The 10594-nt window shown below is 40.3% G+C and overlaps 1 protein-coding gene across 1 annotated transcript in view; it reads right to left on the reverse strand.

Moving 5' to 3' along the window:
- The window catches only part of fech (ferrochelatase), a 59180-nt gene extending 58245 nt beyond the window's left edge, over window positions 1-935 (reverse strand). Inside the window, exon 1 of the mRNA XM_028802532.2 lies at window positions 671-935. Coding sequence (XP_028658365.1) covers window positions 671-710 — 40 coding nt within the window. The 5' untranslated portion in view covers window positions 711-935. The remainder of the gene's footprint in view (window positions 1-670) is intronic.
- Window positions 936-10594: the final 9659 nt, after the last annotated feature.

The raw sequence follows: 10594 nt of genomic DNA on the forward strand, positions 1-10594 counted from the left end.
CTTAGCCGAGCCTTTCACAGAGGCACGGCCCCGCACTGGCAAGCAAGACGGCGTTACTCCGCTAGTTATGCAAGTAAATGAGTTCACATTCAGCGGGTTGTATAACAACTTGCAGCGCAGTTTTAGAGGGCGCCTCTGCGCAAGGCCGACGAAGGTCGGGATTGCCGAGCCTCTTTTAATAAGACGGCAAGTGAACCTAAATGCTGCATTGTTGTTGCGCGAAGGGAGCACGACCATTCTGTATTCCCAGGTAAGCAGAAGCCAATCTCTACACCGGCTTTAAAAAGCAGACTCAAATCTTGAACTTGACTTTTTTTCTGTTTCGGTGAAGCAGGTCGTTACATACCATTACACCAAACGCCGCACCCCTTATATCAGTACTGCTAAAATCGACCGATGCAACAGCAAATTGCTTTCATGCATCCAAGAAAACAAAACAATTAAAGGTCTACTGATACTGAATGTTAATTCGATGCTTTTTTCCACTCTCTTAAGTTGCATCTCACTTCGTGAATGAAAGCGCCAGCGGGGAGCTCAAATATCGCCAATCACTGATCTACCAGTAATCCGGGAAGCTGACGCATTGCAACGAAAAGCACGCGACGCGTACACCTCAGCTCCACGTTAATTTCATTTGCTTTTGTTTATTTCCCCCACCATAGTAACTTACATTGAAGTAACAGCCGGCATGCACTTCCCTGGACAGCCATATTGCGTTATATATAGATAATATCCTGCTTCCTTCTAGGAAACTGCTTTCACCTTCAGTCAGAAAGCCGGTACTCTCTCTGTCTGCAGTGTACGATTGTGCAGAGGCTATGCAGCGCAGTTTCATACACTGTATTCCGAATTTCGAAAGGTCCACACAAGAAGCACCATTCCATGAGCCACTGGGTGTATACGAGACAGGACACGGAGAGGTGGCACCCTGTCACCTAATGCCCGTCATCAACTTCCCGCCAATGAGAACACGGAAGAATTCTGCAGATCCCGCCCAGTTCCGCCCACACCGGGAGACTGCAAAGGCATTGCGTTTGTTGCGAGTGTCAGATAAAAAACTTACCGACTCATTGTGTTAACAGCAGCCGGGAATCCAGCTATACTTAAAACTTTATGGGACTATTTTACACTATGTATATAAATGAAAAAGTGTGTGTGTTTATTTGCCTATTTTATCTTTTTCCTCAAAATATATGATTCGATTACAGTACTGAGCAAAAATGTAAATCCAGCCAAAACATTTTATATTTAAAATTATTTATGTGTGTTTATAGAGACATAAAAAATAATGTAATATTAAAAGAGGTGAGCCTTTTGAACTTCGAAAAGCCAACGATAATTAAGAAGTGACATGACTGAAGTGCTGCGGTGGGCTGGCGCCCTGCCCGGGGTTTGTTCCATGCCTTACGCCCTGTGTTGGCTGGGATTGACTCCAGCAGACCCCCGTGACCCCGTAGTTAGGATATAACGGGTTGGATTATGGATGGATGGATGACTGAAGTGTTTAAAATTATGAAATAAATTAGAACAGTAGATCGAGGCTGGTATTTTTTAAATGATTTCAACAAGAACACAGAGGCACATTTGGAAACTTATGGGTAAATTTTGCACAAACATTAGGAATTTTTTTTCTTCACACAGGGCACTATAGACACACGGCTTTAAATACCAAGTAGTTTGGTGGGCAGTTGAAACTCTAGGGAAATGCAAAATTCAACTTAATGTTATTTTGGAGGATTCAGATGGCAAAACTGTCTTAACAGCATCATGGGCCCCGGGCAAAGTAGTTCCCTGGAGCCCCCTGTTTTGATAGCAAAACAGAAACATAAATAGGCATCGTAAACATCATGGGACCTTTTGCTCCTGGTGCCCTCACCCAGTATCCATACATTTAGACAGCCCTGTCGGATGGATAGGATTGGTTGAGCTTTGTTGAGCTGAATGTCCTGTTCTCGTGAAATTGTTTCTAATGCTCTAATTACAATCAATACAAAAAAACACTGACGTTACAAAAATAACAAAATTGTCTAGAGCTTTTAAACCAAGTCAAGATTGTGTGTGGCTTCCCTTGGAATGCCAAATTGAAGCCATTTGCTTTGGAGCCAATTTCAAATAAAATGCATCCAAGCCATGAACATAACTCTTGTTGGATGATAACTATTTGTTTTTAAAAACATAAATGTTAACTGGTGGAAATGATACATGCCACAACAAGGCTTTGTCACTTTTTAATTGAGAGGATCTAAATATTGCTTTTACTAAATCGGCATGGAAATGGGGCTTTATCTGTTTCAAAGGTCTGTCTTTAAAAACACATATTACAAAACTGTCTAAAACCAGAGTTATTATATATGAAAACAATTATTATTAAAGTTATTATTCACTCATTGAGCAATTTATTAGGAACATCTGTACACCTGCTTATTCAGTCAAGTACCTAATTAGTCAATCATGTTATAGCAGCTCAGTGCATAAAAGTATGCAGATACAGGTCAAGAGTTGAAGTTAATGTTCACATCAAACACCACAATGGGATTTTGATGTGACATTATTGTTAATGTCAAACAGGCTGGTTTGAGTATTTCTGGAACTGCTGATCTCCTTGGATTTTATTACAAACCAGACTCTAGACTTTACTCAGAATGGTGCAAAAAACATCTAGTCAGTGGCAGTTCTGTCAGCAGAAACACCTTGTTGATGGTAGATGTTTGAGGAGAATGGCCAGACTGTTTCATGGTGGCAGAAAGGCTATTGTAAGTCTGATAACCACTCTGTACAACTATGGTGAAACATCTCAGAGTGCAGAGCATGGCAAACATTGAGGCAGATGGATTACAACAGCAGAAGACCATGTCCGGTCTGATTCCTGTCAGCCAAGAACAGAAAGATGAGACTGCAGCGGACACAGGCTCACCAAAACTGGACAGTTGAAGACTGGACAAATGCAACCTGCTTTGATGAATCTTGAGTTCTACTGAGGCACACAGATGGTAGGGTCAGAGTTTGGTACCAACAGCATGAACCCATGTACCCAATCTCCCTCGTGTCAAAAGTCTAGGCTGGTGGTGGTACTGTAATGGAGAGGGGAACGTTTTCCTAGCAAACTAATTTAAAAACAGTCAATCACCACAGTCAATGCCACAGCCTATTTAGTATCATTGCTGACCATGTGCATCCCTTGACGGCCACAATTTACCCATCTTCTGTTATTCATAAGCTGTTTAAACCATTCTACATCCAGCTTTCAATCAATTCACAGTGCATTAAAGAACTAGAAAGTAAAACCACATATAGCAACACTTGTTCTTAAGCCATTACACTGGCTGATATTAAAATTCTCCTTCTTACATACACTCAGTGGCCACTTTATTAGGTAAACCTTGCTACTACTGGCTTGGACCCACATTTGCCTTCAGAACTGCCTCAGTTGTTCATGGCATAGATTCAGTAAGGTGCTGGAAACATTTCTCAGGGATTTTGGTCCATATTGACCTGACAGCATCACACAGTTGCTGTAGATTTGTCAGCTGCACATCCATGTACAAATCTCCCTTTCCACCACATGCCAATGGTGCTCTATTGGATTAAGACCTGGTGACTGGGGAGGCAATTTGAGTATAATAAACTCACTGTAATGTTCAAGAAACCAGTTTGAGAAGATCTGAGCTTTATGACATGGTGTTTTATCATAAACAGATGGACATGGTCAGCAACAATACTCAGGCACTTAAACAAGGCTCAGTTGGTACTAAGGGGCCCAAAGTGTGCCAAGAAAATATCCCCCACACCATTACATCACCACTACCAGCCTGAACCATTGACACAAGACAGGACAGATCCATCCTTTCATGTTGTTGATGCCAAAATAGTTTTCATTAACATAAATGTTTTCATGGAAAAATAATCATAAGTTTGAAATTCTTAATGTTCCAAATGTTAGTATAGTCTCGAAATGAAGAGAAAAAAATGTGGTGAACAACTAAAAAAATCAAAAAGAAGTGATGATCATAACACTGCTAAGCTACAGCACAATCTCCTTCTCATGCTGATCTCTCATAATGTAATTAACCTTACCTTTGGGTGGTAAGACAAAATCTTCATTGAGGACAAGAACCAGGTAGAGAAGTGGTGTGTAATGGTTCTAAAATCTGAGGGTGCCACCTCCACTCTATGGAGTCACTCTGCTCTTCCAGTAGGGCATGAAAAGGCCTAAAACATCTTAACTAAATCACCACAAACTGCCATCCTTGGTTTACTCTACTGTCTGGCAAATGGCTTATGTTGAGGTAGACATAATGGCCAGCTTCCCTAACATCACTTACTCGCAAGCTGGGATGCATTAACTTATTATTTTGTCCATAGTGTCTCCTAGGGAAAATTAATTAATTCCTTTGCCTTGTTCCAGTGACATTATAGTAGGAAATAATGGTAGTATTGTGCCACCAAGCTGCCCAAGATATTATAGAGAGATGGAGAAACCAACTGCAGTAGCGCTAGAAATGGTTTTATTAAGATGACCTACAGAATTGAGAAGCAGTTGCAGGAGTGTGTATGTTTTACTAGGTGGCGGTAAATTGAGGCCTACATGTTTGGTGCATCTGCAACCCTATCCTCACCCACAACCAGGATCTATGGAAAGCGACTTAAGGAATGAATTTGTGAGTACCATCAGCTTCATAGGGTTGATGAAGCTCATTTTACAAGATAGAGTTAGTATGACAAAATCTGGGATGGACCATACAGTAGATTTATTGCTACTCTGATTTGAAAGCATACAGTTGTTAAGTGATTATGACATCCAAAGAAGATGCTCCTAGTTTCCACAGAAGTTGTACCAGTGGTAGCCTATTAGCAGACACAAGGGCACCCCAAGACACTCTTGAGGAGCAGTTTTAAAAGCTGGCACGTGAATTCCTCAGAAGAGACTAGTTATAGCTTTTGGAAACAGAGGAGGCTGGTCTGGACTGCTCAGCCTGTTTCCAACAATACCCAGCATTAACCAGGACAAGGAGATGAAAACTGAGAAAGGAACTTTCTTTAAGAAATTACCAAATACTGCTATGCAGGCTCTTAAAATAAACCAATGATAAATTGATCAAAAATACATAGAAGATATAAGTAATGAGATATCCTGAAGGGTATTTTAAAAACAAACATAGTATCCCTACAATTCCAAACCCTTTTGGATATACTGATTATCTTGTAGTTGCAAAACCAAGGCACAACCCAGTTCTTAAGGCCTTAATGTCATTATGCTGTTCCTGCTGATAGGAGCTTATCTAGCACTTGCCGGTGGATTCTATCTCTAAGGGAGAACACCCACTGCCTGCTAACAGGTCTGCACTGGACAGCTGCACTGCCAACATCTTTGGGTGGTGCCAGAGCATAAATGGGTGAGTACCAACTGTTCACTTGTTAGCTTTCTGGACTTTGTGATTGCCAGCTCATGACATTATCACAGTTCAGGGAAGAAATTACAAATATCCCAAATTTTAACACTACTTTTCCTAAATCCAAGATTGTTCAAAGATATGCATTCTATGAGTCAGGTAGGTATATACACTTTTTCAGTCTTTTTCTTTTAACACAGGTCTTGCACCTTCTTAGATACTTTAAATTATTTTCTCATTTGATACCATAAAAAATGTAAACCTTAGCTGAGACACTTCTTCTAAGACATTTTTGCCCTGACCCAAAGCTCATGCTACAGTCCTGTCAAGTTCTAGTCTCTCCAGGATTGATATGGTACAGAGTAAGTTATGTGTCAAAGGACCTTTTAAAGCTTGCCTTTACAGTATCCCATAGATTAATTGTATTTTTTCCAAATTTTGTATATTAAAAATGGCTTCTTCATTTCTAACATTCAAAATTCAGGCTGAAGAAATCAGATTTACTTACCTATAAAAATGTTTTGAGCTTAGAAGAACTTTTAACCTGTTGTAATTTTTATCTTTTAGACAGCTAACATAAAATTTTAAATATCAGCACATATTGCATGTGACTGAAAAATTAAGTGGCATATTTATACCTACTGCTTCCCTCATTTTGTCAGTGTTATAGAAAAATGATAGGGTCGTTAAGATTATCAGTTTAATTTTGTTGATCACATTGTAGTTACACTACCAGTCAAAAGTTTTAGAACACCCCAGTTTTTTCAGTTATTCCTCAAATTTAATCTGTTAAAATGCAATGAATGAAATAAAATGGTGAAAGGTAAGCAGTAAACTGACAGAAGTTTAAATTTATAGTTTAGGTTAGGAAAAAAAGGAAATGGCTCGTTAAGCCTTGAACTTCATAGACCGGTGTGTGCAATCATGAGATATAAAGGTATTTAAGGTGGTCAATTGCAAGTTGAGCTTCCTTTTGACATCTCTTCTGAAGAGTGACAGCATGGCATCCTCAAAGCAACTCTCAAAAGATCTGAAAACAAAGATTGTTCAGTCTCATGGTTTAGGCCAGGGGTGGCAAACTCCAGTCCTGGCGTGCCACAGTGGCTGCAGGTTTTCATTCTCACCATCTTCTTCATTAGTTTTTGCTGCTAATGAACTTCTTTTGCCTTAATTTTAATTAACTTGATTCAGGCCCCTTAGTTGTTTCTTTTTCTTTAACTAGCTGCCAAACAATAATGGGACACAAAACAAGGTGCCACATGACCAGCTCACCCGTGCCCATCACACAATATCTGAAAATAAAGAAAGGTGAAGGTCTCAGTAAGGATGATCTCTCAGGTCCCCACAACATTTTGACAATGTTCTTAGAAAAAACAGACAATCAACAGTTATGGAAATGTCTGCTGTGTCAGAATGAGAGCAGCAACAAGCCATAGCATCAAATAACGAGTTTAATTAACAGCAAGAATCAGCTTCTCATTAAGAAACTGGTTGGAGTGAAATTAGTTGGAGTTTGAAGTCCCAATTTAGCTGGTCAACTGTTGACTTGTTTCACATTTGATTTCTGTTTGGCTGTCATTTAATGAATAAAATAATTAATTCAGAGCACTGAATCGTTAAAAACAGGGCTATTAAAATGAAGGGAAAAAGAAGTTAATTAGCAGTGGATACTGGTCACTGAATAGTACTGGGGTGCTGTGCTTAGTCCTGCTACCTCACAGCTTGAGAAAATTCAGCATCATCATTATGGTAATAGGCAAGTTTAAACTACTTCTTTCTAAACAAGTGTGAGTCTATGCGAGAATGGGCTCAGTGATGTGCTTTAATGCAATTTGTGGCAGGCCCCGGCTTGTGTCCAATGTAAGTTTTCAAAGTCCAGCTCTCTATAAACGCCTTTGATATAAACAACTAATGCAAAGACAGATGGATGACTAAAATAGCAGCTTGATGTACCCTTAACTGTAATTGTTAAAGGCACCATAGAAAATAAAACCCAGTAATATTGGCCTATGCGGTTATCAAAGAATAGAAGGGTTGATGCGGTCAGACTGATTGTCTTGAAAACTAAACAGTGTCTACCAAGAACTCTGCTGTTTAAGCAAGAGACAGTTCTCAGTACCTAAAATGAATGAACCATAAAATCTAAAACTTAGATTTTTGAGATAAAATTTTATATTAGCAATAATCATTGTTTCTGAAGTTAAAACTCCAAAATCAATGGCATTCTGGAAAACATTCCGTGCATGAATGGCACATATGCTATAGTGAGTGTACAATGGCCAGTTGTCATGAATAACACATCTTAAAAATACAGAACCAGCTTTTGAAATAAGGTGATATTTTTGGTTATAACAGACCATAAACATCAACTTTTTTAGTGGCTGGGGGGTGGAGTTTCACCAATATCCTAGTGACTACATTATTAAACAAAGAGGCACAAGATAAGGGCATGTATAGTAGTTCAAAACAGGGCACACAAATATTATCACACCTTAGGGGAAGAGAAGACATCAGAAGGGGAACATTAAAAATCACAGGAGAATATATAATACAGCAGAGAAAACCTTCCAGTCATGAAATCAACTGAAGAAGTTTTAGGACGAGGCAATGCTCACTACCAAAACTCCAACATATATTTAAAACCGCATGCATTTCTGGATATTATAACATATCACAAAGCATTCAGTAACTGAAAATAAATAAGAAAATGAGGGCAAGACAAGTCATTTGGCACTTATGAACTTACCCAAAACGTGTTCCCTAATAATTGAAACTATTAGGTTTGAAACAATAATGCAATTAAAATGAATGTTTATATATAATACGCTACCGTGGCTGTTTGTCTGTCCAGGACTTTAAATCCTTTGTAAGCTCGCAAACCGTTTGACCTGAAATTTGGTACACATATACTACGTGATGTCTACTATTTGCTTTTGGGGTGATGATTGACCTCCAAGTTTATTCCTCTTTTTATTTTTATTTTATTGTAGAATCAGCTCTCAGCAGTGGCCAGCTTCACCATCTCTTCCCCTATCTCTTCATATCTTAAATCATTCTTGAGGCAGATTGAAGACTTAAGTGCCAGCTTAAGTGAAAAACTAAGGAAAACATACTAAGTAATTGCAACACAAACACTGTCTTAATCAGTTTTAATGCGAAAAGATGCTGACAAAAGAAGAGAAGAAGCGGGCCACTAGGGTGGAGAAAAGAAGAGCTGCTCAGGAAGCAGCAAGCGCATCAACCTCTGAGCAAATGAATGCTAAATGTACAGAGAAAGAGGATGAAAACTATGAATGGTCAAGTCAAGTGTATTCACTGCACGTTACCATGCAGTGCGTGGTTACTGGCAATTACTAATGACACATTAATGTAATAAATATATGGATCTACAAACCTGACAAAGTAGCTGTAAATGATTCTTCCATTGTAAAATGGTCAACATATTTTGAAGTTTTGGTCTGTTATAGAAAATGTTAAAAACCTTTTTACTTTTATTCTAGGGGCTACAGTCCTGCTTAGAAACCTCATACATGGGCCCAATTGTGATATCATTTAGCTCTAGCCTTACACCACACTCTGCAACACCTGGAAAGTAGCAGACCATATGCCAGGATGCTCTTCCTGGACTACAGTTCTGCTTTCAACACCATCCGCTCAGGCAAACTAATCGAGAAGCTGACAGACCTCTGCGTCCTAACTCCCACCTGTAACTGGATCCTGGACTTCCTGACAGATAGACCTCAGGTGGTGAGAATGGGAGGACGGGTGTCTGCTCAGCTCACAGTCAGCACAGGATCCCCACAAGGCTGTTGCCTCAGCCCTAAACTCTTCATCCTGTACACTTAAGACTGTCTCTCCACCCAGGACAACACCATCGTCATTAAATACGCTGATGACACCACCATCCTGGGGCTCATCAAGGGGGGGATGAGTAAGGGTACAGGACCCTGGTAAACAACATACTTGTCAACGGAGAGGAGAATGACCTCATCCTCAACATAGACAAGACCAAAGAAATAATACTGGACTTCAGGAAGAATCCTCCCCCTCTACAGTCTCTTATCATTAAAGGGACTGAGGTGGAGAGGGCCGATCGCCACAGATTCCTGGGACTGCAGATTACATCAGACCTGAGCTGGACTCTTAACACCACAGCCACAGTGAAAAAAGCCCAGCAAAGGCTTCATTTCATGCTCAGGAAAGCCAGCCTGAACCATCGCCCTCTCACCCAGGCCTACAGAGGACTGATAGATAGCATTCTCACCGCAGGCATCACTGTCTGGTATCGGAACTCCACACAGGCAGAGATGAAGGCTTTGCAAAGAGTCATAAAGACTGCAGAGACTGTCATAGGGACAAAACTTCCTTCCATGGACTCTATGTACGCACATCGCTGTTGGAAAAGAGCAGAGGGAATTATCAGGGACTCACTCCATCCAGCTCACTCTCTGCTCAGTCACAAATGCTGTACGTACAACCTGAGACACAGCAGAGCGGACAGCATCATCACTCACAGAACAAGGTTTTTCAATAGCTTCTTCCCCGCCACAGTTAGACTGATGGCAAAACAAAATTACTGAACATGTGCAATAACCCCAAACTACCTCACTTCACTTGTCATGTAAATCAGGCATGTCAAACACGCGGGCCGCATGTGGCCTGCAACAGAAATCAGTGCAGCCCGCATGACAGATCCTAGTTAGCACTAAACTTGTGCAAAATGATTACTATCGTTTGTGATTGAATCATTCTGCATCTTTGGCATTACTTATTGACTTTTCTTACTTCCGCCATCTGACAAAAGTGCATTATCCCATGGCATTACAATACAGGAAACGTCATCTGCTAGTATAGTTGCAGCTGCGGTGTCAGCTCCTTGATACCTTAGGCATGACACTGCCCCCCCTCCATCACCCTCCAAGCCTTGATCAAAGTAAATGAGCCGTGACGTCGCAACTGAAGTGCTAGGCTGCAGCAGCCTGGCAGGCTACACTACTGGCTGGGCTGCTGAGACTGGCCACTGGGCAGAACTGACCATCACGAGTAGTAATAGCTTGGATATTTTCATGTTTTTTTGCTCATTTTATGTAATTTTGTGCTATTGTAATGAACAGTTAATGCAGACTACAGCTGAAGATCTGAAGTGGACGTGAGAAGTTGGTGAGATGTTTATTAACAAATTTTTGTGATTTTGAGTTTGTAAA

The sequence above is a fragment of the Erpetoichthys calabaricus genome, chromosome 5 (genome assembly GCF_900747795.2).
Source record: "Erpetoichthys calabaricus chromosome 5, fErpCal1.3, whole genome shotgun sequence".
Taxonomy (NCBI): Eukaryota; Metazoa; Chordata; class Cladistia; order Polypteriformes; family Polypteridae; genus Erpetoichthys; species Erpetoichthys calabaricus.